This window comes from Grus americana, chromosome 17, assembly GCF_028858705.1.
Source record: "Grus americana isolate bGruAme1 chromosome 17, bGruAme1.mat, whole genome shotgun sequence".
NCBI classification, from domain to species: Eukaryota; Metazoa; Chordata; class Aves; order Gruiformes; family Gruidae; genus Grus; species Grus americana.
Genome location: NC_072868.1, coordinates 10958382 through 10985297, shown reverse-complemented (window position 1 = coordinate 10985297; position 26916 = coordinate 10958382). Strand labels below are relative to the sequence as shown.

The window sequence follows — 26916 nt, the reverse complement described above, 5'->3', positions numbered from 1 at the left end:
TTAAAAATTAGCCAAGGGGTTGTTTGGTATAGGGAATATACCCTATATTCTCTGGACCTGCTATCTTAAGCGTTGTCTGCTTAGCTAAAAGAGCCAGCTCTGCTGCCGGAGGGAGAAAGCAAACACATCGACGGGATGTACAAGGCTGTACTGAAGGACTATTTGGGCCAGGACTGCCCAGCCTGTCTTCTAATGATGCAGCTCTCTGGAGTCTCCTGGATGTGGGAGCAGCTGTTTGGGAACAGCTCGGAGATCCCCGTGAGCTCTCAAGTGCACTAAAAAGACTTAAAATCATTGAGGGGTTGGACCAAAACTCACAGGGTATATAAAGCCCATGAGATACCAGCTGGACTGACGCAGTTTAGACAAAATTATGGCTAGCTTTGGTATTTTATAGGCGCTTACTGCAAACTGCAATTTTATTTTGCCACTGGTTACCCCAAAGTTGAATTATGACCTTAAATATATTATTGGCAGTTTCCCAAAGGAGGAAGAAACTCTTGCTTCAGGCTTGAAAAGCCAAGCTCAGTTTTTCTTCTGTCCTGTCCACACACACAGCCCAAGAAAGACTCGCTATGTCCGAGGGCCACTGAGAACATCCCCTGCCTTTAGCTTAATGAACAAAAGTGTCCCCTGCAAATCTAATTCATGGCTGGCACCTGCAGCGCTCTCTCCTCACCAAGGGTCAGCTGTAGCCTGAGTTACAAAAATGCATCTCTGAAGGCAACACACCTGCAGAAGCCACCTGAAGCTGTTTTTCTCGACCAGGGGAATATGAGGATGAGAGTTTCTTGGTGTCCATGTAGCATGGCCAGCAAAGCCCCGCTTTCTGCACAGCTCTATGTGTCAGAGCACTCCTGAACTCAGCAGGATGCTCCCCAGCACGCATCGACAAATGGTCTCTGTGTCACTGATCTTTTGTGGAAACCCCCCAGGGCCTTGCTAGATGAAGCTCCCCTCTCTCCCCTTTGCTTGACGGTCTTTCTCCCTCTGCTCCGCACCTTCCACCCACCCCATCCTGCTCCGGCCGGCTCAGCGGCCGCTCTCCCCCAGCTCCTTGCTGCGCATTGCACTGGGAGCTCGGAGCAGCTGATCCCCGTAATTAGGTCACGAATAGATCACGCGTAAAACACTCGCACCAGCCAGATCCTCTAAAGGAAAAACATGCAAGCTCTGCAATGGGGGTAAAAGCTCCAGAGAGGAAGGATGCCAAAGTTGAAATAACTCTTCAAAACTTTGTCCGCAGGAACCCTGTTTCAGCTTCTGCTCAACAGCTGGGTCCCTGCTCCCTGACACTGTAGCTAAGTGGTAGTGTTGCTTTAATTTCCTCTCGCTCCTGCTGCAATGCCAGATTGCTTGGATATTCGTAAACAGAAGGAGTTTAATGAAAATTATAATTAGAGCCCTGCGGTGCTCTTGCAGGTCGACTTTACACTGGGCTGCCTATTTACATTACAAATCAGGCTGGTGTCACTGTGGAGTCTACTGCAAGAGAAGAGAATTCATTAAAAGGGAAGCGCAGGGCGGGTGAGAAATAGGGGAGAAAGAAAATGATATTGTTATTATTAATAATCTAGGAAATTGGGATCTGCCATGGTCTGGCTGCAACTTTGCTCCTAGAAGGAAAGCCCATTTGTAATCATCCTGCAGCAGGAGGGGAGAGAGCACAGCCGCCCAGAAATTTCCACTGGTAATTACTGCACTAACGGACCCTTTTTCATAGAGCAGGACTTTCTCTCCCCCACCAGGACACAGAGAAATGCTCTTAGCACTTCTGCTTCCTAATACCTAGCTGTGAAGTTGGGGGGGTCAGGGAGAGACAACAAGTGAAGCCGAAGGGATGCATTTCCCATGATTTCACAGCTCTCCCTTTCCACCTGCCAGCAGCTACATATGATGCTTTTTGCCCCACTGTGATGCCATGAGCAGCAGCTCCTTGAGAAGGACAGAAGCCCTCATTCAGTCAAGCACTGGAGCATCTGCTGACCTGAGGCACAGCGTACATCCAGCTGCAGTCGTGTGCTGAAGGGCTCTGATGGAGCAGGAGAGAAGATCCCATGGGAACAACACGGAGGCGTCTGGGCATCGATGCACTGACACCCGGCCCGGCTCCCACACACAGCAGCACAAACCGGTGTTATCCCAAATACAGATCAGCCTCCTGCATCTGATTCTGCTCCTGCTCCTTCCACCAAAGCCCTCCAGCACGGTTGTTAAGTGTCTGTCTTCCCATCTAGATAGTGGAATTAGAAATAACACCCTCATTTTACACAGAGGATAGCTGGAGACTTGGGCTGTATTTGTAAAAAGCTTCTTTAATATTTCATACTAATCATCCTGCATCAGCAGAAGCCACATCATCCTTGCAAGAGTGTTTTCATCAGGTACCCACCTGCCCGAACTAGTAAAAAGAGGTGGCATTTTAGGTTGGGAACCTCCCCATGAGGATTGCAGCACCAGCCCAAACCCCTCACCTTTCCCATCGCCGTCACATTCTCCAAACAGAGAGGTAAACTCCCCCCTCTCCCGTGCCTGCATCCCCCCAACTTCAGCCCTATTGATGCTCCGACCAAACCCCAGCAATGCCCGGCACAGGATGCCTGCCCGACCCCCCACTGCCGCTCGTCCCAGCTATTCCCCTTACCTCGCCCGCCGCGGCCAGGGGACGTGACTCCAGTCTAATAAACAGCTGGGAAGTCAGGACGGAGCAGATGAGCTAATACTGCAGAAAGGATTGGGTTTATATATCAAAACTGACCCAGGAGACTTTCCCCTCTGCACCTCACGGCAATATACAGAAAGTTTTCAGGCAAATGAGAAGCTGGAGGTATTTTAGGAGTTTGGCTGCAAATGAGCCAAGTGATTTGCTTGCATTTCATGCACGCTATCGTCAGTATAAAAATGACCCGTACTGTGACAGCTGAGTTTTAGTCATCACTAGTAACACTCTGTTGTTTGTGCTTTGCCAAAAAACCACAACCTAACGTAAAAATGTGCTTATTTCAGTTAAAAAAGGACAAAAGAAAAATATCCCTTGGAAAAACCATAGCTGAAAAAACATGTAGCCATTTTTTCAGCTGAAAAATAGATATCAATAAAGAAATACTGACCAACTCTCCCTTAATGAATGTACTAGCAAACTTCCAGGCCTGTCATCAAAGCACTACATGAGAAAGAACTGGGAAGGAAAGAGTATTTTGGACATGAAAAACATTTAGCGGTCCAGCTTCTGGTTCCAGTAAAATGCTTTTGACAGGAAGGGTTTTAAATTGGAACAAACAGGAAAACGACTATTTTGTTACAAATAGGGACTGTCGGAGGCTTTCGGGGTATTGCAGGAATTTTCCAATAACCACAATCCCCACAACCAACTTCCCTTCTACAAAGTGCCTAGAAAACGAATCAATCACTATGGACTTTCATCTTCCGATTGCTTCACTGGAAGCAAATCAGTCGTACTTAAATAATTGATTAATTACCTTAGTAATTACAGGTAACAAATCTAGCTTCCCTTGCCTCCCTCGAGACATGTAAACTAGGGATATTTCAGTTTTCCAGCCACTTTAGGAGGCAAAACCAATTTTGTGTGACCCAAGATGACTTGTGAGCTGTCACCCCCAGCTCAGGAGTCGGTGGTGCCCCTGGCACGGTCCCCGCTGCTCTTGGAGGCGAGGAAGGCTGACGGGCTCTTGGGTTCCCTCCTCGGCTGTCACCTCCCCGTGAGCACCACGGACTGGGAAGCAGAGATCCAGCTCTCTTTTTCTTAGGTCAATAAAAGCAAGAAAACCGAGACACATGAATTGCTCAAACAGATTAAACAAGTAAATACCTAGGGATGGAGATGGCGAAAAGTTTAGACACCCGTTTGAGGCAGAAGCTCAGCCTCCCCCTTTCACGGGTTGATGAAGCAGCTTGGGAAGCTCAGTCTGGTCTGGGCAGTCATTACAGGGTAAGAGTGCATCTCTGCTCCAAACTAGACTGAGTGCTGGAAGTAAGTGCTTTGGGGTGGAGGGAGGAGTTCAATGAAACAAAAGATTCTCATCAGGGATTTATTAGCAATACAATATAGTGGTAAAAAAAAAAAAAAAAAAGCAAGAAAAAAAAAAAGCTAAGGTTTACTAAGTTCTCCCACTTCTATTTAATGGCCTTGACCGCATCGCTTTTTGTGCGGCATCCCCTTTGTTTTTGCTCTTCAGTCCAAGTAGACGATGAAATGAGACCTGTGACGTTCACTTTGATGGAGGCGAGCTGCTGGCTTTCCAACAGTGTAAATAAGGATTCAGTGCCTTTTAAAAAGCATTATTTTTAAAGGAAAGCCCTTTTGAGTGAGGGCTAGAATGGGGTTATTTTCCACATGACCAAGCGTCAAAAGGAAAGCAGCAGCCCAGTCCATGCTCTTATCACCCTCCCTGAGTCACCCACTGGATAGATTTGTCACAAGGTGAAATAAGAGCAAGTCCTCAATTTATTATCATTTTCTACTTGTCCTCCTTAATGCAGTTCCTGCCAGGATGAGTTTGCTGTGGGAAAGTGGAATGAAACCAGGCCTTTCAGTTTGCTGCTAAATGGGACTGGGGGGAGGCTTTCAGAGGGGAGGGAAAATCTTCCTCATTATAAAGGGAATGTGCAATGCAGAGTTTTCATCGGATGCTGCCCAGCCTCCCAATTAGGATGGCTGAGACAAACAGTGGCGTTATTATATGTAACTGTTTATCCAGTGTCACTCACTCATTGTTTATTTTATGAGCATAATTTATCTCTTCTGTTGTGCTACCCAATTTGTTTGCATTTTCAGCCCAGTTGAGTGTCTGTTTTATTGTATACATCTTTTGGCCTCCCACCAACCGACTCTCCAATTAAGTTTCCAAGAGCGTCGCACAATGGCCAGGCTCCTCCTGTGCTTCATTTTTCGCATGACGTTTGCATCCCCTTCGTTTCTGCGCTGCCCCTGCCCCTCCCCTGCTGACTCGCCGCTCCTCAATGGCTCATGGTTTATTCAACAGCAGAGCTGATTTTCTCTTTTTCCTCTTTTTTTTCCCTTCCCCCCGCACCCTCTTTTAAAATAGAGGCTGGTCAATAGATGCCACTTTGGCAGCTCTGAAGAACAAAGTTCATTTGCAGCGAATCTGTAGCGGTCGTGTCTCTGCAGTGCAAGAGTTTGGTGACCTTGCAGGGACTGAACCCCAAACTGTAGGGCAGCAGCTCAGACACGGGGCACTCTTGAACTTTTGGGTCTCCTCTGGCCTCAAAAGGGGACGAAGAGTTGCCCTCTGTTAGCGTGTGTTACCAAAGCTTCACGCACACATGGCCCTGCCTCCCTGCTGCTGTTATCGCTCCCCTTGGAGGTGCGAGACGATTCCTCATCCCTGGAACGACGGCGTCTTTGGCTTGTGCCTACTCCAAACTTTCCGACCAGTTTTTTCAAGTCTTTTGATCTTCTCACTTGCAGGTCTTTCTGCAAAGATTAACTAAAATAGAAAAGTGCTAATCCACATTATGGAAATTCAAATCCTTGCCGCTACATTAAGTAATTTCAAGGAAGTTTAATCTGGCAAGGCTCTGAGGTGAACTCCAGAACAGCGATAACAATATCTGTGCATCGCCTCTTCCACTAGCGTGGCAACACTGCAGCACTGAGAAGCAGCATTTTCCTCCTTATCGTAGCAGGCTACAAACTATCGCTATTTCTGATGGGGTCCAGCAAAATCCCATTGAGGTCTCAGCCCTGGGTTACAGTTGAACAAGGGGTTTACTGCTGCATTCCCATTTAGTCTGCCAGGATTGGGTTTCCAGGATTTCTACTAGAAAAATCTGTACAGTGTCTCACAACCAAATACTGGAGCTCCATCTGAAATGCCCTTCATTTGCAGGTTTGTGTCCAAAACTGGGAGTGAGGAACTTTACATGGCCATGGGAGCCACAACGAGGAAAAAACTTGGCAGCCATGAAACCTGGGTTACATCTCACGCAAGGAAAGCATCCTTTGGCTAAGCGATCTGCAAAGGAGTTTACTGCCCCTCCACCTCCTGTCACTATGAGCTGCTTCAGAAATTCATCGTACTTTAAATGATTCACTCAAGTATCCATTCAGTCCCAGTTCATAGATTGCAGAGCCTTTATTACACAGACATATATTTAGCACTGGAAGAGTTCTCAGCAGTTGTAACAGCCCTGTCATCTAAGGAATAAAACAAAGAGCCATTATTCATCAGGAGGGAGACACAGTCTTTATTGTCTGAAGCCATGGCAGAGTTTTTATATCACCCTATCTATTCTTTCAGGCTGTCACACAACTCAGTTTTAAGCTGTGTCAGTGGCAGCCCTGGAAGCCCGAAAGCCTCTGTAGCTTCTCATAGCTAACTTCCCAGCTAATGTTGTTTTAAACTGACAGCAGGATTGATCCTGAGCACACTGGGTATGGCCAGTGACTTAAGAGCAGGAAAGTTAACCTTTCCAAAAACGCCTGAGGCAGATGTTAGTCTCTGGCTAGGTCAGGAATAAAAGCCATGCAGGGTTATTTAAAGACATGAGGAAGCATGGCGTCAAGGAGCAATGGATGAACGTGCATTTTGGGCATTGATTATATCCAGAAGATCTGGGTTTGGGCTCTGGTCTGATGGCAGAGCTTTGTGGAGACCGTAGGACCCAAGAACACCCCGAGGTGTGCATGCCAGCTGTCCCGACCTCACACTGGTGTGGATCCTGCAGCCCTCCCGTACGGTGCCACAGTTTGCTCGGTTGGTGCATGTCCAGCACAGAGCTGGAGGAACCAGCCTGGTTCTCTGGATCTAGACGCCTGGGGGTTAGCACCCTGAGATGTACTCAGCATGAACCACCCTCCGCTCTGCCTAGCAGCTGCCTGACTTGCGCTGTGTCTCTGGGAAAAGCAGGTGAGATTTTGGGCCAGAAGACCCCTTCCAACATCCACATCCATGTTCCAAATGAGCCCATTAAATGCAAACATAGCAGCACCATTCACAGAACCAACTACCACCACGGTCTCCTCAGGCTTCTGAGAGCATTTGGGAGTCTGCCCGGGTCAGCACAAAGGCAGGATAAAGAGCCTGCAGAACAGACACCTCTGAGAAGGTGTCGTGCAGGAGCTCTCGCCAGCTGTTTGCGCAGCAAGAGGACCCATCCTTCCCTTGAATGTCTCCTCTCAGAATAATGAGATGGGAAACCTGAAGAACCAGAATCCTAAAAAGTGGCAGACATTTGAAAAAGAATTGCCCTTTCCCAGCTTTGTAATTTGTTTTAAGGCTGGCAATCACATCTCCAAACCCCCGTGCTCACTTTTCTCCACATGCTCGGAAAGCAAAGGGCACGTAACAGACTGCGAACTCCCATCACACTTCTCCCAACACCCGCTCTCCTCCCTGCCGAACAGCCAGCAACCTCCCAAGCTAATTAGCCAAACGGTATTCTGCACATATTTAGCATTTCTGAGTAATTAGGATAATCAGATTTCTCCCCTAATTCTGTACATATACACTATAAGCAGGTGTATTGCCTTTCCCACAATGATATCACAAAAAGTGCGTTGTCTGGCAGAGCTAGGCATGCCAGCCACCTGTCAGAGCCCATTCTCATCTCACACATGGAAATCTGCTGCTAACGGATTACCAGCAGCCATGGGAAATTAGGAACTGGGTTTGATTTGGCTAAGTAGCCACTGGTTCAGATATTCATGCAAGCTATCTAAATGCACAGAGTCTTCAAATCTGGCCAGAGATTTGGATGTTCTCTTCAGCGTCCTCCAGGGAAGAGCTGCAGGAGAGGCTCTTCTGCGCTGCAGTTGAACAGGAGGTGTTTGGTCCAGAACCTGAAAGGTGTTTTGGGTTCTGGGGAAGGGCAATAGTCCACCCAAGTCTGAGGTCTTGGTCATTTCTCTCTGTGGACCTGTTAGCTGGCAAACACATACTTGTGGTCTCTGCTGCTTTCAAGACCTCTAAATGAAGGTCAAAGCCAGTCAGACCAGGCCAGCTCTTTCTTGTCCTGCTGAGGTGGGCTTTGGTTCAAGAGGAGTTTTTCCTCCAGTCAGTTTCACTCAATAATTCCTTTGCAGGGAAGCAGAAAAGTTTTTTTTTAAGTGCCCATGACTACATCCTGGTCCTTGAAGCATTTGGATGTGCTGCTTCCACCAAAGTGGGACTATTTTCCTCTTAATGGAGTATCAGGGGTCCAGCACCTCTGAAAGGAGGAAAGGGTGCTCCCAAGCCCCACAGCATGGAATTAGGCACTCCTGAGTATCTGGACCATAGCAGTGATATTAAGCAAAGATCCTGCCACGTACCCTCCACAAAAAGATCATCTATCTGCTGAGCTTCATGTAGGGGGAAAGTTTGCTTGTAGACCTTAGAGTACAACCCAATATATTCCCAACTGTGCAGGGCAATGCTGTTATGGTAGTACTGTAGAATAATGTTCAAACCTCCTAAATATGAAGAAATCTGGCTAAGGCCAGGATTTAGATTCCTCCTGATCTCCAGGTAGGTTAACTGTCCCAGTACTGAGACTGAGCTCTGGATACTACAGAGGTAATTTTCAGGTGAAGCTGAAGATAGACAGTGACAAACTGTGACAAACTGTTAATTGTGGTGAGGCTGTTTATCTGTGATGGATGAACACACCATACAGAGCACTCCATGCAAGGTTACACTCAATATTTTATAACTTCTGTGTGGGTAATAAAATGCACCATCCCCTTCTTTAGTGTCCTCTATCTCACCTTCCCTGTTCAGATGAAACGGTGCTTACAGATGAACTATCTCCAGAGAATAGCATTTGGAAAATATAATTCAGCACCAGACGCTTTAATGGGTCCAAGGCTGTTGTCAGGGTCACCACAGACACAGGACAGGTCCCTGTTCCCCAGAGAGGGGTCACAGGAGGCATCTTCGCAAGCTTTGTATATCGGCTGTATCTGTATTCATCTGAGCACCAGGATTCATTCTTTATTAAGTGCACTTAGCTCTTGAGGACAAGTGCAACCCAACCATCCTCAGTAATATTCTTGTTCTTTCATATCTTTGACCAGGTGATTGGTTGCCCAAGTGCTCATTAATGAAGGAAAGAGTCTGTCCTGTATCATCCTGACCTACCTTCCTTAGGTCAGCGATGTCCCAGCTCACTCGGGGATGGCACAATGACAGGGAAAGAGACTTGGAGAGCTGTGCTGAGAAAACAGATCCTGTCCCAGAGCAATGCCTTCCTAGACCTGGGAGACCGAGCTCTTGGGCAGCTCTGCGGGGTGTGGGATGGAGCAAGCCGGGATGAGGAGCCCTGTGTCCCCCCTCTCCAGGCATCCCATCGGGGGATCCTCAGCTGTGTTCTTGTCTCCTCTGAGGGCAGAGCAGTGGGGAGCAAGTCTGCGTGGTGAGGGGCTGCCCCAAAGTGCAGACCAAGGCACGAAGGCTGGATCTGGATCCCCCCCCACACGCTCAGCCCTCCCCATCGCTGTGCAGCGGGACTGCCTGCTGCCGTAACGGGGCGGCAACTTGTGCCCCCACACTTCTGAAAACCAGCAGCTGGGTGGACACGTGTGTGCTTGCTCCATTGCTGCAGAAAAAATATGATGATGGGCCTGGTTTTCTAGAGTTTTGAGCATTGGATGAAAAAACTGGAGAGAGGAAAAAAAAAAAAAAAGAGGAAAGAAAGCAGATATTTTGCTGGCCTGAGAGAGCCTGGGGAGCAGGTGGGAAGCTGTCTGCAGGGCTGGACAGTCGCTGCAAGGTGGCAAAGGAAGCTGGCACAGTGACTCCTGATGTCTGCCTTCTCCAAGCAGGTGATGAAGACAAGCTGTTGCCTTGATTCCCACAGTATATTTTCATTAAGCTGTGGCAGATGGCAGCGGAGGTCACCACTTCCACACCATCATCCTTTCAGCCGAAAGGTGTCAGGGAATCTGACACCTCAATTACTAAACCTAGATTCATCCAAACAACACCCAGGATGAAGGGGGAAGGGGGATCAGAAAAGCTGCTCTCCTAATTTCCATGAATCCCTCACCTTTGAGAGAAAATCTGGGACGTGCGCTTCCCTGATAAACAACATATTTGTGTCTAACGTCCTGACACAGAAGCAGCTGTGCCGAGAACAAGCCACAGACACCAGGAAAATGGCAATTAAGTCCTTGTGGAAATGAGACCAAGAAGCATCCCTTGGAAAAGCCAGCTGATGTTAATGAGCTACAGCGAAGTCAAGGGAGGAGCTATTGATCTTGCCCCAGCGGAAAACTGCTGCTTGCTCCTCTCTAGTCTGTGAAACCTCAGAACATACAGCAAAATAAAACTTCTGTTCTTCACAAGGACTTTCAGATGTGGCCCCAGGGCTCAGCTAACCCAGGGAGAAGCCAGAGCAACATCACCATTGACTTTTCTGTCTTCAACATGAAACACAAATCTGACATGCTGGTGAGAAGCAGCACTTTTGTTGAAAGCCCACCTCAGAGATTTCTGCCAGATATTTCAATCATTTCAGTTTTTCTCATCCCTACTATTACTACCTACTTTCCTATTATTACTGTATTGCTACTGATTCCCTATTTTTCACTACTATTAATACTTGCCTTTGTAGTCCCTACTGTTATCCCTGGCAAAAAGAAGAAGAAATAAGATTCTGACACTTATCAGAACTCAATAAACAAGTGAAGTAGAAGTCATTTATTCTTATTCTGGAATCTCATGAACTTAAGGGTATTATTATGATTGTGAAATGATTATGAAATATCTCAGATTGGCAATTCTGTAGGTTGTTTATTCATTGAGTTTCCTTCTACAACAAAAATATAAAAAAGCATTGACCTATAAGTAGATCATGAGTCAATTCAGCAAGCCACTACCCTGCAGGAACGCACAAGCCTGTGCTTTCTCTTAGAGGACTTCTCCCCTTAAACCCCAACAAAATCTGGGGGAGACACGATGATGTCAGAAATATTTGGAAGATGAAAACTTCCAGAGTGCACAACTCCAAAGGAAAAAAAAGAAAGACAACACCAAACCAACTTCTTTTTATTAAGACTTTTCAACTTTTTCACAGAAGCTTGAAAACACTTCTGAAAAGGTCAAAATATTTGGGGTTTGGCACAATAACCCCCCCATCATTTTCAGCAAACATTGCTAAAAGCCAGAGTATTTTCATTTTTTTGCCCAGAAATGTCCTTTTTCCCCTCCTCGTGTTCTGGAGACGGGGAATGGGAGAAGAGTGTGCTACTTTTGAGACAAAAGTTTCCACTTTGTTGAAACCCCTCTTTCTACCAAACTTAAACACCGAGACACAACCTATGCAGTTGGGTGTGCTCCTCACTTCTACTGCAGCCCAGGAGGAGTGGGGACAAAGGGAACCCCACAAGCATAAGGACACCAAATCACAAATTATCCCTGGTTGTTTGGGGGTTTTTTTTAATAAGAAAGGTTCAGTTCTGCTGACCTCAAACCCAATGTTTTGTTAATGGGAAAAGGGAATGCTACAGCTGGGGCACTTACTTACATATGCATTTTCTTAAGTGCTCGAAAAGCGATGGGCTATTCCAGAGTTTTCCTGGAGGAAAAGCGATCACAATCTGGCCTTTGTTATCCAGTTTGTTCTCCAAGAGTTCCTACTTGAGGGCCCCTGGAGCAGATTCTTGGAAGAGCTCCATTTTGCACCCCAGCCAAAATGATCCGAATTTCCGTATATTATTAGCACACAATGGAGCAACGTCAGCTCCCTTAACCCCACACCGGCCGGGGGAGAGGTTCCGCATCGGGGGAAAACTGGCTCCTTCTCTTCATGCATGGCCCTCGTGCTCACGGAGATGAAAAAGGGGAAGGCAAAGGAGCAGAGAGTGACCGGGAGAAATCAGAGAGTGGGCAGGCAAACACACTGCATCAGCCGAAATAAAGCCCCGGTTCTCCAAGAGGAAGAGTTGACTTCAATACCACCCTGCCCTCAGCTGCTTTTTGGCTTGGCCTTTGCCAAATTTCATTCCTGGTCTGAGAGCGTGAGATGGGTTTGGTTAGAGGACACAAAGAAACGTGGTTCCTGTGAGTCATTTGCAGTCTCCACCACCGCGATGGGAAACGCGGATGTGGGCTGCCGGGCAAGGCACAATCTGCAACGGGGCACGTCTGAAACACATACCCCAAGCTCCTCTTCCCTTCTGCTGCTGAGAAGCTTTTGGGCTTAGACCACTGTGCTACAGCGGTACTGACTCCAGCTGCTCAGGAAAAAGAGAAAAAAAAAAAAGAAAGAAAAATCTCCTCATGCAAAAATTCAACTTTTTGTAAGAAAAGCTCCACAACTCCAAAATTAAAAATGTTTGCCAGCACAGCAAACATTTGCCAGCACATTTTTGATTTTTTGCCAAAATATTCTGGCCAAAACTTGGGAGAAAAACTCAGAATTGTCTATGGAAAGCAGATACTTCTCATGAAAATATTCATTTAGTCAAATCCCCAGGTTTCTACTGAAAGTCAGCCTTAGTGGAAAATGCTGACGAGCTCTATTATTGGCACAGCTTTAATTTTCCTTTGTCTGGAACAGACACGGAGAAGACAGCATCTGTCAAATGTAGTCTTTAGACTTATGTTATTATTTAGCCTGGAGTATTGTTCAAGGACTTCGGGAAAGGTACAAGCCATTGCGGTGCTAGGTGCTGTGCGTATACATGAAAGACAGTCCCTTCCCTAGAGGGATTATAATTTAAGCACAAAACATGGAGGAGATAAACAGCTGGGGAGAGCACAAGGCAATTTCGGAGGGGTCCTGAGCAGCGTGATGAGCAAAGGGACACTGCGCTTCCCTCGCACCTGCTCTTGCCTCGAACGCTTTGTGCTCAGCCCCACCACAGCTGTGGGAGCTCAGACCTCCCTCAGGAGATGCATCAAACTGCCCCGGCTCTGGAGGCAGCTGCAGAGGAGGGGAGAGACAGGTCCTGCTCTGCCCACCCCGCCTCCAGTTCAAAACGTCGCTGGGATGGAGAGGAGAAAGCCAAGAACGGCATCTCCACAACCCCTAACGTGTAGATCCTGCAATCCTGCTCGCTCCTTACCTTGGGTAGGAAGATGCTCTACCACCCTCCCTCCTGCAGCCCACGTGTGCCAATCCGATCAAGCCCACCTATTTTAACTCAGGCTTTTTTTTTTTTCTTGCACAGATCCTGCCCTGCCTGACTTGCTGTGCAATCTCACCTGCCCGTCTGCCGTACACCCCTTCTGCCCTCACCCCCTGCGTGCTCTTCTTCGCTCTGTGCCTCGATCAAACTGACACGACCGTTTTAGTTACAAGAGAATTAGTAGTTAGAGAAGGATCTGTGCTGGTTTCAAATAGTTTCCAGAACTGGTCACCCCCTTCTGTAAGAGATTAAAAAGGCATCGCTGAGAAGGGAGTGAGGGGGAAAGCGAACATGAGAAAATAAATAAATAAAGGTATATAGTTACTTTTGGTTAGTCTCAATATGCAGTCCCGTCCCAGGGCGTCTTGTTCTGTGCTCATTTGAAGTATTAGTCACTTTTTCCATTAGAAGCTCTTATTCTAGGGGGATTTATAATGTATCTGTAAAATTGTCTCCAGGCTTTGCTTGGCATCTGAGCTCTCAATCCACGGACAGAATGTAAAGAAACTACAGTTGTTTGATTTATTGGGACAGGGCACGGGGAGGGAGGGAATTTTTCCATGCCTTGGTGGAAATAAATTCACATAGTGCCTTCAGTGCACAATCACTCACTGCTCCAGAAAATACACCGTTTGGGCGCAATCTCACACTGGCAGAGAAAAAGAAGCAAATCAATGATTTTTTAATATCTCCCTGCCTGAGACCCAGCCCTCGTTTGTGGTTTCTCACCACGACCCACCCAGTCCACAGTCCTGCTGGGTGCGACACTGTCATACCACAGGGGTTTAGAAATCCTGCTCTTGACAAGCCTTTTTCAACCCTAATTTCCACAAGGGACATTTCTTAACCCTCTGCAGAGTCTTTCTTACAGAGTCCTGATTTTTTTTCCTGGGGAGGCCTATGACTCGTTTAAGTTTTGCTTGTGTTTCTTAATATGCAATTGCTGAAAGTCAGCTGGCTGGGAGGGACGAGCAAGGACTGTAGGTAACATCAGCACCTGAATGGCAGAGGGGTTCGGGCAAAGTGAGAACTGAGAGGTGACAACACCCTTGGGATGCACAAATTCTGGGCTACAAACATCCCATCACCTTGCTGTCGGTCCTCCTCTATGTTGTGGCCGAGCTTATTGCTCCTCTGCAGAGCGGCCCTGACCTGGGCCAACGTTCACCCAAACTTCTGCTGAAAACGGGTGGATCGGGAAGAAGGGAAGGATTAGGGGCAGGGACACACTGGGACCAGGGGGAGGGAGAGCCAGAACCTTCTCGCAGCCTCCCTGCAGCACCGACTGGCCAAGCAAGAGCCTAACATGGACGTTTCAAGGAAACAATAACGTAAAATAGGAACATGGCAAATTATTTATTCAAACTACAGCTGTCCCTCCCCCCTTGATTAGCAAACCGCTGGGGAGTCAGCACTGATTTTCTTCAGACAGATGCATACGGCTCTCCTCCTCTATCTCTGCCACGAGCGCTCGGTCCGTGGGGGGCTAAAGATCTAGTTGGTATTCACATTGTGTAGTGGCTCCTTGAATTCACACGTTGTTCTGCTCTCCAAGTGGATCACAAACTTTTTCTTTGGGAGCATACACTGCAATGATGAATATGTTTGTTTTCTGCCTTTTTTTCCAGGGAAACATTTAGGCTGCAGCGTGCAAACATTTCCTTACACACTCACTCAACTACTTGCACCTAATAATAAAACAATCTCTATGAAGCATTGCAACTTGAATTCCTCATTTGATTTTGGGGGGGGTTGTTTCATGTTTCCATTCATCGTTTATAAAAAGCCCCAGTGAAGCCTTGAGGAACAGACATGAGAACATGTAAAGAAACATAGGAGTGTGCTGCAAAACTGACGGGGGAAATCCCAGCGCTAAAATCCTCGCCCCATCTAAGTCAGAGGCAAAGCATCCGCGGATCATAGAGAAGCCACGATTTTACCCCCGGGACTTCAGTAGTGGGAAACACGGTGCTTGGCAACATACAGGGAAGACTGTGAAGGGTTCAAAGTATCAAATGAAGCAGAGCAGAGACATGAGAGGAACAAAGGAAGTTCACATCATTATAATTTATTGATGATCTTGGCCTGATCAGTGTTTTGTTTTAACAGAACCCACCCTGAGCAGCAGCGAGTCCTGCAGGTCACTTGGCTGTACTGATGTGGAAGTGATGTGACTATTTACAGACAAAGTTAGCTTAAAATTTTTTAAAAAATAATGAAAAAGCACCAGGCTGGTGCACCCTCACCCAAGCACTTGCTGGGAACCGGCCAGGATCTCCTGACCTCACCCCATCGGAGCACGGCTCCAGGAATTCCCTCACCATAGTTCACATTTTTCCAGCTCTACCAATTCACCCAGCAAGTGCCATGGGAAATCGCTACGGCCGAGGCATCCAAACTTGCTTAAGAATGAGCCAAACTGATTCTTTTCTTCAAGGAGGAGGGTCTTAAGGAAAATAAAATGCTGGGGGTTCTTTGTCCCTGTATCTTGGATACAAGAAAACTCCCACGCTTGTCAGAAATAAGAACAGCACCGGCAGCTCATGGCTTTTTCTCTTTCTTATTCTTTTTTTCCCTCCAGTGTGTGTGAGTGTGTACTTTAAAGCAGGATGACATAGTGATGGGTTTAAGAGACAGTGAGTGTTGGGGTGCCAATTTCTAATGTAATACAGGGTACAGCTTCTTTCTTCTGTGATCACGGGTGAAAAATCAAAAGAAGTAATCCAGGAGACTAAATACACTGCCCGGCCATTCAACTTGCTCATAAATATGCCTAGTGAGACACTTTGTGCAAGAAAACCCCACCGCTTCTATTCTGCATTTTGTTTAACTACAAGTCAAATCTTCCACCCGCATCTTCCGATTGTGCTCGTCAGCGTTAACAGGGTTGCGTTCCCACCCTCTTCCCCTTCGATTTTAGGCTGATGGTTTACATTTAAAAACTAGCAGGTTCCTGGTTTTTTTGAATGGGAGATTCTCTCCCACCTTCAGCAAAGTGTCCGCTTGCCATCCCTTCGCAAAACCACACCGCTGTCACAGTAAGCAACTCTAAAACAAAGAGTTTTAACTAGACTCACCCCTTGGCACTGGCTTACTATTCAACAGAACTTAGCAGGAAACCTGCCCTTTCCTGCACGCTGCTAACGCTCCAAAATAATGCAAATTTGGAAGTAGTAAATGAAATTAAATACCTAGATGCTGTCATTTCCTTTTTAAGGCTCGAGGAGCCCTGGAGCCCATTAGCTATTGACAAGAAGGGGACCCTCCAGATCCAGCCTGGATGCACAGACACTCGGGGAACAACCAGACCTTTGTTTATCATGTACGCAGATGTCAAGAGGACAAGGAACCCGTGCCCACCAGGGACCACACTGTCCGCACACCGGGAAGTTTATTCCTAAATAAATATATGTATATTTACAAGCACATTCTATCTAAGCACTTCATCCCGAGGAGGTTTGAAATAATGCCTTCCAAGCCAGCACAAAGCTCTCCCGTGCAGGCGAGCAGGGTGGGATACGGGCGAGCCCTTTCTTGCAGCTGGATGTGGAAGAGGCTGAAGGTACCGGTGGGTTCCGCACGCCTGAAGTTTGGTTTGGTTTGCAACATCGCCACCAAGCCCGCCGGGACTCCTTTGACGGAGTGATATATATATTTTTTTTCTTTTTAGTTGTATTTTATAAGCCCAAACTTATGAATTGAGAACTTTTTTCCTTTTTCTTTTTTCTTGGGTTTTTTTTTTCTTTTTTAAACATTTCTCCGAGTTTTAGGCATCACTAAATGCCCCCGCGGAGCAAAGTGTCCCCAGAGCGCAGCCTGACATCCCTCCACCTTCGTCCACCGATACGAAGTTGAGGAGAGATCGGAGCCTTTACCGACCCCGGGGTAGCGGGCACCGAGGCACTGGGGGGGCTTTTGTTCCCATCCCCGTCTCGGGGAGCCGACCCCCGCCCCCTCGGCCCCGTTCTCCGCCGTTCCCCCCCGGAACGCCTCCACTTACCAGCTGCAAAGTGCAGAGGAAAATCAGGGTGCAGCGCCCGGTGCAGCATCCCATGGTCCCCGAGCAGCGGGGCAGGGGCAGCCCGGCTCGTTACGGCCCCGCCGCCTCCCTGGGGCTCTCCGCGCCCCGGCCCGCAGCTGCCGCTCGCCGCCGCCGGGAGCGAGCGGGCGGGGAGGGAGGGAAGGAGGCAAGGAGGGAAGGAGAGAGAGAGGGAGGGAGGGAGGGAGGGAGGTCGCGGCGGCTGCCGGAGCCCCTCCGGGAGCCGGGGAGGAGGCAGTGGGGCCACAGCTTAAAAGGGCAATGCCCCGCCGGCGGCTGCCGTCCCGAATGCTGGCAGGGCGTGCGGGGCGGGGGCTCGCTGCTGCCGCCGGATTCCCCCCACCCCGGAGCCCTGGCAGGCGCGGTGGGATGCTCCCGGCCCCCCGGCCAGAGCCCTCCCCCGGGAGGCTGAGCCAGGCAGCGCAGCCGGGGGGCAGCTCTTTTTCCCTGGCGAGGGCTGGTAAGGCAGCCCCTGATTTTTTTTTTTTTTTTTCCGTGATGGGACGCTTCTCCCCAGGCGGTGCTGGCTCTGCCGGGGGTGTCCGGTATGTGCCGGGGCAGCGGGGCGTGCTGCACAGGCAAGCTGTGCTGTGTATAAAGGGGACGGGAAGTTCTCTCCCCCTTCCACATATGCCCATCACCTTCCTCCCCGTGCAGGTGCTGGCATGCTCACCGTAAAAATCGTGAAGCCCAGAATTAACCTAAAATACAATGGTTCTTCTCATAAAATTTGTCAGCAAAAGTGCGCGTGGAAGACAAACTCAGAAAGGGGGATAAGACAAGGAATTCTTTAAAATGCACATTTGTGGGTATTTTAAAGTACGTACCCACGTTTGTCAATGAATCACAACTGACTAGTAGTAGAGGGATGTAGGGGAGCATCTCTCTTCTTCCAAGAAGAGCTTCTACCTGAGCAGCATCTATGAACCACTCACCATACCCTGTATCTGTCGAAAAGCAAGTGAGTCTACTTCAGTTGCAAATAGTAGAGCAAATCCACAAGCACACAACCACCTCCTTTACACACACGAGTCCTTCACATTGCCTCTAGTCCAGGAGGAGGAGCAGGGTCCAGAAGACGTGGGATGATGTCAGCCCTCCCTGCCGTACGCGTTTCTGGTCAGCCCGAGGAGCAGGTCACACACCAGGCACTGTGATTGGGACAGACTTGTTACTAAGCTCAACACAACAGGATAAGAAGCTTTGGGGACATTCATCTGATGACGATGTCATCTCTTTGCAATCTCCAGTGACCCTGATGGCTGCACGACAAGTTGCCCTGTTACTCTCAGGCTGTTCCTTCTTCCTCTGAAGCAAGTCAGGGTTTTGCTTCTGCCTCCAAAGCAGGGTGTGACTTCATACCATGAGTGACCAGTTCTGCTTTCCTTTTAAATAAGCATGCCACACTGCTTATTGTGTGATGGTGTGAGGAGGAGACAGTAGCTGAAATGATAGAGGCTCTATCATTTTACTCAAGGAGAGCATTGCCTGACTATACCCCAAAGAAGCAGGATTAGTCCAAAAGTGCTATGAATGTTAAAAACCTTATATTAACAAGATTATTGTTATTCAAATCAGCCACAGGGAGAAACAGAACAAACAAACAAGCAAACTCTGAATACCTAAGATTAGGAGACTCTGAATTGATCACAAATCCTACTGGTTTTAAATGGTAAAGTATATTGATTATCTGACCTGTGCACTGCACGTAACCAGGGCATCAATTAATGCAGTCAGATACAATAAAACACATTTTATTATAGGTGAAAGGAATACACCCAGAGAAGAAACCAATTTACTTCACTCAGAAAGCTGCGGACTGAAGAAGCTTTGGCAGTATTTGTGTTGCCAGGAAGATGGTATTTGGATGGTGGAGACAATAGAAACAAAAACCAGGTTGGGGTTTTTTTAATGAATGCGGATGAAACATTCCTTACAAACTGCATAGGGAAGTCTCACTCTGCACTGTAGGGTCAGGCAACCTGACATCAGAATTAAAACAGGAGCTGAAGGCTGCCAAAAGCAGGCTGGGGTTAGGCTGGTTTGTGTTACATGCTCTGGAAACCACTGGGAACAGCATGGGAACGGCTGGGCTGTAGCCGTGCACGCTAGTACCTCGCCTTTGTGCCATTTCTTAAGCTTTCCTGCATCTCTTGTACTGCCTCCTGCTTCTAAAAACCTCCCGTAAGCATAGCTATTTTCCAACTCAGTTGTACTACAAAGGAGACATCGTGTGAAACAGCAAAAGGTATTGCTGCTGAAATACTAAGTTTGACATAAACAGGATTTTTTCCACCTGCACTTTTATCTTGATAAGCTAAATAGAAGGCAACCAGGCGTTGGCTGGTACTCCACATCCATCTGAAAGAAAACACAGTGACTCTCCTTAGCATATTAAGGGTGAAACCACAGGGATAACATAACCTGTATTTCAAAGACAGAGACTTAAAACTCCCAGAGCCTGATCTTGTAATCTTCATTCGTATGATTTCTTATCCACATTGGTATACCAGGAGGCCTGGACACAGAGGGGATCTACCTTTAAACATCCAAGTAGCCTCACTGGTTTTAGTGGGGCTGCTCCCACGTTGAAAGTTGGATGCTTGCTTCAGTACTGTAGTCTCCAACCTCTTCTGACTGTGGGCACCAGTGGAGGTGTGTTGAGTTTGAGTCTCCTGACAACAGGTTTGGTTTTTTGGTTACTCTTTGCAGGCCAATTAAAGTGTCTCCTGCAGACTTCCAGAAAATATTTTATTTCCATGAGATGAAATATTAACTTTGCTGAATTTGGACCTAAGTCAATAAAACATGTAGAACATAGATTCTAGTTCGGTTTATTTAATTAGTAGGTGGATTATCAAGGCGCCATTGAATGAGGCAGCCCAGAGGCTGCCAAAACACAGTGCCATCACTGATGTGCGGTACACCCCCAGTGATCCCCCATGCGCCACTACACAGTGGCACTCAGCTTGGCATGGCCACAGCAGCCACCAGCAATTCCTAAAAATGGGGCAAAGCCCTGACCCATCAGCGTTCCTGCATGAGTGCCGCGGGGCCACACATCTACCCTGAAAGTTTAAGTCACAAATCCAACTACAACTTTAAATTAGCAAAAAAGAAAGCAAGCCAAAATTGCTCAGTATTCTGAATTTTTGACTTCCCAAGTATAACCTCACCCTAAGCTTTTGACAGAAAAAATGTTGCTTTGAGAGCCCAGTCTGGATGTCAAGAAGGAATTCTGCTTAAGAGGTTTTGGATGGGGTCTGAGGGATTCTCAGCAGGGATATCGATGTGTGTACACAGAGCAAGGCAACAGCAGGCACCTCCATCCCTCTCCATCAGACAGCCATCAGGAGAAGACCAAGACAAGGGAATTAGTCAAGCAGTCCTCTCCAAATGCTGCCCCACAGGTATGTTTAAGAGATCCTAGTTGTTTCTTTTTTCTTCCAATTCCCAAGGATGCCCCTTCACTTTAAGATCCTGATGCACATGCTGGTCACATCCTGACTTCATGGAGGGAATGATATCCAGTTGGGAATTATCTTCTGGTTCAAATGATGCTCCAGAGACCACATGTCCCTGTTCCTAGCCAGTGCTTGAATCAAGAACCTCTTCCCATCTGAATTTCTTGTGCTGAGGGGGTTGCATGGATCCAGCTGCACTGCTAGGGGAGATTAACCTGCACCAACAGGGCCTTGTTATCACTTGTTCTTGGCTGATTACACCCAAATTACTTCAAGAATTCACAGGTTTACTTCAGAAGAACTTAAGAAGCAAAGTTAGCAAGCCTGAAACAAAGCAGCAGTATCTTACCACAGCTCTGTCATATCCACAGCCTCCTCGCTCTGACAGATCAAGATGAGCAATAGGGGCTAAAAGTATTAGCTGGGGACACGTCTGTTCACAGCCCAAACCCTGTAATTGTCACAGCTGCTGAAAGCTATAGACGGCCTTACATCCCACGATACACGTGGGGTGCATTATTCCACTCAATTCATTTATATTCACCTCCTCTCCATTTTAATAATGTCATCTGGGTTACGGTGCCTTTATGGATGTCTGATCAAATGCGGTGGTGTCAGAGTACTTCAACCTTAGCAATGCCGCATCCAAGATGCAAAAGGTGCCTGTCCCAGTGCTTTATGGCCTTGCGAGCTAATCAGCCAGCCCGGTCCCCTCCTTCAGGGCAGACAGCAGCCTCCCCAAGGTGGCATGTCGCATCGTATTTCTTTATCACAAATTAGAAGTAAAACCCGCTGCCAGTCATCTGACTGATGGCAGTTTTCCACTGTGCACAGCAATATTTCACAGGGGACACGTTCAAAACGATCAATCGGAAAGTCTTCATGTAAGAGGTGGGTGAGCTGTGAAGCTTCCTGCAACAGGACACTGTGGATGCTCAAAACGTATACAGGTACAAATGGATTAGGATAAATCATCTTCCTGGGTGGGAGGAGGAAAGGGCACTAGCCTCTGTCCTGCCTCCTCAAAAGAGTACTTTGATGCAGTGACAGGACCTCACTGCTGGTCACCAGAGGTTGCCACCGCTCACCTTGGGCAGCCAGGTCTGGCTATAAGAACTGGACTTTGTGATATTCCCATGTGTCTTACTGAAGACTTTTTACATAGAAAAGGATTACTGAACCAGCTAGAAAGAGAGGGAGATCGTGAAAAAAGGGCAAGGACTTTTGACTTTCTGATTTTAAACCTGTAATTTTTTAAACTTCCCATTACCCTGGGGTAATAACTAGAGAATTGTTACAGAGCTCAGCTGCTCCGGGACCGTAGCCAGCCAAAGCCAAGACTATCAAAGTAGAAGACCTAAGAGAGGTGGCAATAGCAGAGACATGTCCTTCTTGTTTCCAGAGGGACCGGAGAGGCAGAGAAGCACAAACTGAGCAGCACCGCAGTGGTACACCCGCAGCAGGTGATGTCCAAAGGAACCACACTCTTCCCCTCCTTTTGCAGCCCGGTGAATACATCGCAGAGAAAAACATCCCTGGGAGAGCAAAGCACAATGTTTCAAAAATTGTTCTCATCACTACACAAGAAAGGAAACAATCTCAATGACTTTTATGCTTTGAAATGGTTCCCCAGCAGCCCAGGGCAATCTGTAAAATTCATCAGAACTGGTGTGTGAAATGTGTCATTTTCTCTCTGATCCCTGTGAAGTCTTGGGTGTTGCGGGGGGAGGAAGCTCCTAATCAGGCTTTTCGGCATTTCTACACCACCGTCATCTACATTCTACATTTGTAATTCCCTAATATTAACTTGCTGAGCTGCACAACAAATTCTCATCACACTTTGATGAGCAAGTGGAGGATGGCAGAGGTGGAAGGCAGATTCGCTCGGCGCTCTGGTATGTCAGAATAATAGTAAGGTGAATGCTTTGTCCACATCTAACTGATACAGGTACCTTGTTTGTACGATCAAGGGCTTGTATGAAAGAAACAGGACTGGTATCGTATCATGCTGCATTTTTCACCCCCTGGATCAAACGCACAGGCAACCATTTACAGCTACGGTGGAGTCAAGGTTCAAATTCACACTTTTACAGCTTTAGTAAGATGCATTGAAAATTCCACCGTAACATCCCACAAGCAGCCTTTCAAGTAACTCTTTTTCTACTTCCCCCTAACTATAAAGAAAGACAGAGACACCCTGGAACCTGCCAGCATTTCTGTTAGTCTGCGGGAGGGAGCCTTGTGCCATGGGCCACCACCTCACCTGAGCAGCAGCACAGAAGAGCATCCCTTGTTCACTGAAACTCCCAGTCTGTCTTATTTACAACCTGGGGGCCGAGAACATGAAACAACCACTGCACTACTTTGGGAAGAGCTGCTCAAATTAGGGTGATAGCAGCTCTGAGGATTGCGTGTCAGTGGTCCCGGGTAAACGGTGCAGGTGCTTTCATAGGCACGGCCTCGGGGAGGGAGGGGGCAGTGCCCGAAGGGTTAATTCAGGCAGGAAAAGCAAGCCATCACAGCTGACATCCCAGCATCTCAGCCCATGCAATCTGAGTAGCTGGCATGACTGCAGTCACATTTCCAGCTGCAATTTCACTAGGCAGAGTAACCAAGAAGTAATTCAATGCAGCTGCCAAGGTCCCTGGGTATTGATACCAAGTCATTATCCAAGGTTTCCATGCAACAGTTGCCTTTCTCAAATGATACGGCAAAAAGAGAGCCTAAAGGGTGAGAGCAGTCTCCAATTTTGGGCAGCGGCTTAGGGCACTCTTGTTTAGACAAGCTGCTCCCCATTTGCTCAGGAATGATTTTTTTCCTCTCAAATGATTACAAACTTCCCCGAGTCAATTTAACAAGTCTCATGTGATACGATGGAGAAGAAATCAATAACAAGTTTCTTTTAGAGCGTCTTTTGAAGGACATCTACAGCAGTGCATGCACGAGTGTAGGGTGTCAGGAGCCGGTGTATATGAGCACTGCTCTGAGGTAGGTGGTATGAAATCTGCAGTCAGAAGCTATTCAAACACATGCGTATCCAAAACAGAGCTACTTCTCTGCCATGTTTTCACTGATATTCTTTCCAATCCCAGCCAGTGAGAGATAATATGTATTAAGAAGTCAGCAGTGTCAGGTGCCACCAGGTTGAAGGAGCACTTTTTTTTACACACATTTACTTTAGAAAGAATTAATTGCCTTGGAAATAAGCCACTTGAACCAGCCTCCCAAAGTTCATTCTGAATGTCCACAGAGTAGATACAGGCAGCTAGCAGCACTTCCAGGCTTTTTTACCCTGCCCTGGCCATGCTACATGACCACTTTGGTAGCCACAAACTGTGATGTGATGCACACGTATGTGACATTAACACAAAATTAAAGCTGCATGTTCTAATAGCTGCTTGTTAAATAAAAGCTTTTGCTTTTCTGTTTGCTGTTTTAACATCAGAGGTAAGGCTTTCTGCTGTCTAATAGGAAGACTTCCCAAATTTTGTCTCATTCCTGAAATGAAAAAAAATGTCCATAGGCAGAAGGTCTGATGGGGGTCTCTAAATACAAGTAGCTGCTTAAGCTTTCCTTCAGCTCTAGCTATGAAGTGAAGAAACATAATGAAAGGATGTCTTAGTAACCTGATTGATAGTAGAAATGCATGCATTAAATTGCATTCCCAGCTGCATGGAGGAGTGGGCACGGTGAGCTCAAATCAGAAGTGAATTCCCTATAAATATGCAGTGGAACGGTGGGGGTTGATTACTCTCCTGATCTTGTCTCTGCTTTGAAGAGCTGGACATGAAATTCAGCGCCGGAGGCTGCAGTGTGTGATCCATAGTGTAGGCAAGACTCCTGGTTTTAGCTGTAGGACTAAACTCCTGCCTAAACTCTGGCTTCTCTTGCCTGAGCACCAGTAGGGCTGTACTGGTAACTGGACGCGTCAAGGTAACTGAAGAAATGGATCAGAAAAGTCCTTAAACGTGGGTTTCTCAGCTGAAAAGGCAGGACAAAGTAATGTTCCCTTGTGCAACAAGAGGGAAGTGACTATTTTATTAAGTGCACGTGGCATTTATATAACCTAATGGCAATATTCATTGTAGCTGGGTAAGGTTGCTACGCTGTGGCTGCCAAATGCAATGAATATCAATAGCCCTGAATGCTATAATGAATAAAAAATAAATTTTGTTTATTCAGCATAATAAACAATAATAAAAATAAACATTTTATAACAACTGATGCTTTATCCCATGGCAGAAAATATTTCACATATTATTTTTCTAGTATTTTTTTATGTGGCGTAATGTTAGTAGCAATGAGCTTCTGTCAACATTTACAAAAATAAGACACCCCTGAAGTCACTCTGAGTTCTCAAGCCCATTAAGCTCAAAACGCGATCCAGTCTTTGGTGGCTCAGGTGACAACCTGCTTACAGCTCACAGGGTGCTATTCAGAGCATGCAACACACAGAATTGCCAAAAAACCCTCCAAGAAAAGGCTGTTATCACATTCCCATCAATTAACGAGACTACTTGGGGAGCTAAAAGGGCTGAGTTCAGGGTTTTATTATTATTCACAGTCATAAGTAATGACAACACAGAACATGGATGGTGACATTTATCATGCAAACAGGTCTATTCCTTGCTCCTTGCTCTTCAGATTTATTAAATGGATGTATCTGACAAGGGTATCTACATTTTTTTTTGTTCTCCCTCAATTTAAGCCTTGTGACATCCTGCACATTACTCTGATATAGTGGCTAATCTCAGGTCTGTTGGGAGAGAAAAAGGCTACAAAAATCCACGGCTTCTCAGTCCACGAGAAGTGCTGCTAGTACCGGGCATTTTATTCAGCCCACACAGGTGTTAATAAACAAATCAAAATAGAGGGTTGTGGTTTCTCTTTTTCCTTTGATATTTGAAGATTTATGAGGAATCCCTCCCAACACCCTGCTCATGCTGTCAGCTATTCTAGAAAAGAACTTTTCAGGTATTTTTGTGGAATTTAAAATGAGTGGTAATGCTGCTTCATTTATGTCAGGGACTGCAATATTTAAAAATCAAGTCTTATTAATAGATTAGAAAGGGTTCAGGAAATCTGTAGAAGAGGAAGAAGTGAAAATGAATGCTCTTTGGCTTAAATACTGCTCCAGAGACCTTTTTTTTTAACCTAAGAAGTTTCAAAGCCATCATTTAAAATTATTAACTTGCAAGCAAAATTGCACTGTAGGTAGGTTACCTTAATAAGCTTTCACTTGCTAATAGTCTTCCTCACTGCAATTATGACACACGTGTTCATGAAATCTTTGCAGACTTGGGCTCTAGTTGTTTTCTGTGCCCTCCAGTCGGACTACCCTTTACATGTTTGAGTATTATCCTTTTGTAGCCAAGTAAAATGATTTCTATCTGACAAATCTCAATGTGGAAAACAGCTCAAAGAGGCTGTGCCTACCTTATATTTTATTATTTTATCCTGTATTTTGTTCCTTATCGTCACATTTCATATGTCCTCAACAGTGGGCATAACAACTATAACAACGGCAATTGTACTAAAAATATCTGTAATTTAGTTTTAAGTTAGAATCAATTCATAACTAGAGAAAGGGAAAAAGTACGGAATACAATGCAGGACACCTTTGTAAATGTTTCTTGTTGGCTTTATCTATTATCTTAGAATAGATATTTGTCACACATTGCAGAGATAGGAAAAGAGCTATGCACCCATCCCAAATTCTGGGAACAGAGCAAACTGGATTTGCCAGAGAATGGCATGCATTTATTTCCTTGCTAAGAAAGGCAAATGTTTGTGTCCATCCTTCATTCCTACTGAAAACCAGACAGTGACATCCTGCAGGCTTCCCTCATGTGGGTCAGTCTGCTGCTCACTGCGGCTCATGGGTTGAAGACAACTCCTGGTTCAGGGCAAAATGCAGTATTACTACAGGGAAAACAGAAGCACAATTTTGTGATTCTTCGGTAGTAGCAATTCTGATCCCAGAAAGACAAAGCTGCCACTGCAAGAGTTTGCTGCCCAGACTGAGCATGAACACACAGGTTTGGTAAATTAAGACCATGGGAGGCATCAGTGTCCCAGCCCTGCACCACAATGGATGGAAAATGTTGCCCAACACTGCTCCCCTGAGGCCGCGAGCACAAGTATTGAACGTGCAACGCGCGCCCTTCCACACCCGCTGCAGAATCACCACCGACACCAACCACTGGACTATCTACCAATTATAACGGAAAAACTAAGATTAATATTCTCATTAGAGCCGGTAATACAGCGTCTGTATAATGGGAACCTCATTGCCCATTAGTTCATGTTTACCAGAAAAT

General features: G+C 46.6%; 1 protein-coding gene across 3 annotated transcripts in view; it reads right to left on the bottom strand.

Moving 5' to 3' along the window:
- The window catches only part of NKAIN4 (sodium/potassium transporting ATPase interacting 4), a 53318-nt gene extending 35784 nt beyond the window's left edge, over nucleotides 1-17534 (bottom strand). For 2 of the 3 annotated variants that reach the window (XM_054845889.1, XM_054845887.1), the window contains exon 1: nucleotides 17094-17506. In XM_054845889.1, coding sequence (XP_054701864.1) covers nucleotides 17094-17147 — 54 coding nt within the window. In that variant the 5' untranslated portion in view covers nucleotides 17148-17506. Of the gene's footprint in view, nucleotides 1-17093 lie in introns of all 3 variants that reach the window. The other variant, XM_054845886.1, reaches the window with a different exon arrangement.
- Between the last annotated feature and the right edge of the window lie 9382 nt (nucleotides 17535-26916).